This window comes from Anneissia japonica, unplaced genomic scaffold (genome assembly GCF_011630105.1).
Source record: "Anneissia japonica isolate Jap-2015-1 unplaced genomic scaffold, ASM1163010v1 scaffold13939_len2877_cov105, whole genome shotgun sequence".
NCBI classification, from domain to species: domain Eukaryota; kingdom Metazoa; phylum Echinodermata; class Crinoidea; order Comatulida; family Comatulidae; genus Anneissia; species Anneissia japonica.
Window position 1 is genome coordinate 1,192 of NW_022722546.1, and position 1,686 is coordinate 2,877.

At 39.7% G+C, this 1,686-nt stretch overlaps 1 protein-coding gene across 1 annotated transcript; it reads left to right on the forward strand.

Annotated features, from left to right (window-relative positions):
* Nucleotides 1-344: 344 nt before the first annotated feature.
* On the forward strand, nt 345-743 carry LOC117111963. Its single transcript, XM_033255018.1, has one exon. It carries the CDS (start codon nt 345-347, stop codon nt 741-743), a length of 399 nt encoding a protein of 132 aa, XP_033110909.1.
* Nucleotides 744-1,686: the final 943 nt, after the last annotated feature.

The window sequence follows — 1,686 nt, forward strand, 5'->3', positions numbered from 1 at the left end:
TCCACCTATCTAAGTCTCATCATGGCCTATGCAGTTGACATCTCGTACTACACAGACGAAAGAGAAGATCTCGAGAGAGCAATTCATCATTGGAATGAATGTTTTAAAAGATATGGGTATGAAGATGAATGTCTCGAAGACTGAAATTCTGTATGTCAGTAGGAAGACAGAAGAAAATCTCAAAATCATCATCAACGGAGAAACTGTGAAAAATGTAGAGAAGGCAAAATATCTAGGAAGCATCATCATGCAAGAAGGTGGAAATAAATTCGATATCACGGAGAGAATTGGGACCTCAGAAGACCAAGCAGATCATTTTTGATACAGTCCTGTCACCTACCTTGATGTATGGTACAGAAACATGGGCAATAACAACAACTGACTGGAGTAGGATACAAGCCTCAGAAATGAGACCCCTCAGGATTATTACCAATAAGACCAGACGGGACAAAATTAAAAATGAGGAGATCCGAAGGCAGGTTGGTGTGACGCCCATTCGCAATAAAATTGAAGCACCTCAGTTAAGATGGCTTGGTCATCTAGAGAGAATGGATGAAGATAGAGTAGCTAAGAGATGCTGGAACTGGACACCATGTGGGAAAAGACCAAGAGGACGACCGAGGAAACGATGGATAGAGACAATTAAAGATACTTTAAATAGGAATAACATGCCCACCTTCCAAGAATTAAGAAATAGCGGTGAGATGTTAGTAGACAGACAAAAATGGAGAGAGAGAGGCTAGCACCACTGACAGGCGGACGCCTACCTGGGAGCTGAAGTAAGTAAGTAAGTAAGTAAATTAAAAGATTGAAGATTGCTTTTGGGTTCTTTGAAAAAGTGACCTTATTTTAACGGCGTTAAATCTTATTTTAACGCGCTAAAACTTATTTTAACGTCGTTAAAATAAGATTTTAACGGCATTTTTTTACTCTAGTTTAACTGCGCTTTTGTGCTCTATTTTAACGGCGTTAAAACTTATTTTAACACCGTGAAAACTCAATTTTAACGGCGCTTTTTTAAATCATTTTAGCGGCGCTTTTTTAAAACTTTATAATAACGCCGTTAAAATATAATTTTAACGGCGTTTTTTAATCTGTTTTAACGGCGTATTTTTTAAATCGAATTAACGCGATTTAACGAAAGTTAACGCAACTCAACACAAGTAAACAATCAAAAACAGGCTTTAGATGAGGAATTAAAGCGCAATTACGCGCACAGGAACGATGCCCCATTTTTTTTTTATTCCTCACACCCACCCCAAGGCTAAAAAATGAATGCAGAAAATTTGCAAGCGCTGCAACAGCGACTAAATGGAACCATAACTCATCTGTTGGAAGGAGTTCCGGAAGAGAATACAGCAGAATTAAACTTGAGAGATGAGTGAGTCTCTATGCATTTTTTTAAAATTTAGGCATGCATCTTATTAAGAATAATAGGTCCATGGTTTAGGCCTGCCGTACCGTAGAGGCTAGCAGTCTAGGCCGAGCATTTTCATAGTCTCGGCGGGCCTAACCACGTTAATAGGCCTACTAAAAATGACAGGGGCAGATCCAAAGCTGATGTCTGAAAGTGGTGGTGGGGGCCCGAAAGGGGGACCGATTGAGACAAAACTACCTACTAGTACTAGCCTAGACGCCCTAAAATAACCTCTGAGGCGTTTTAGGCGACCAACTTTTTCTTTTCCT

Excerpts from the sequence above, each read along its gene's own strand:
- LOC117111963 (XM_033255018.1), top strand. The coding sequence starts at position 345 with ATGTATGGTACAGAAACATGGGCAATAACAACAACTGACTGGAGTAGG.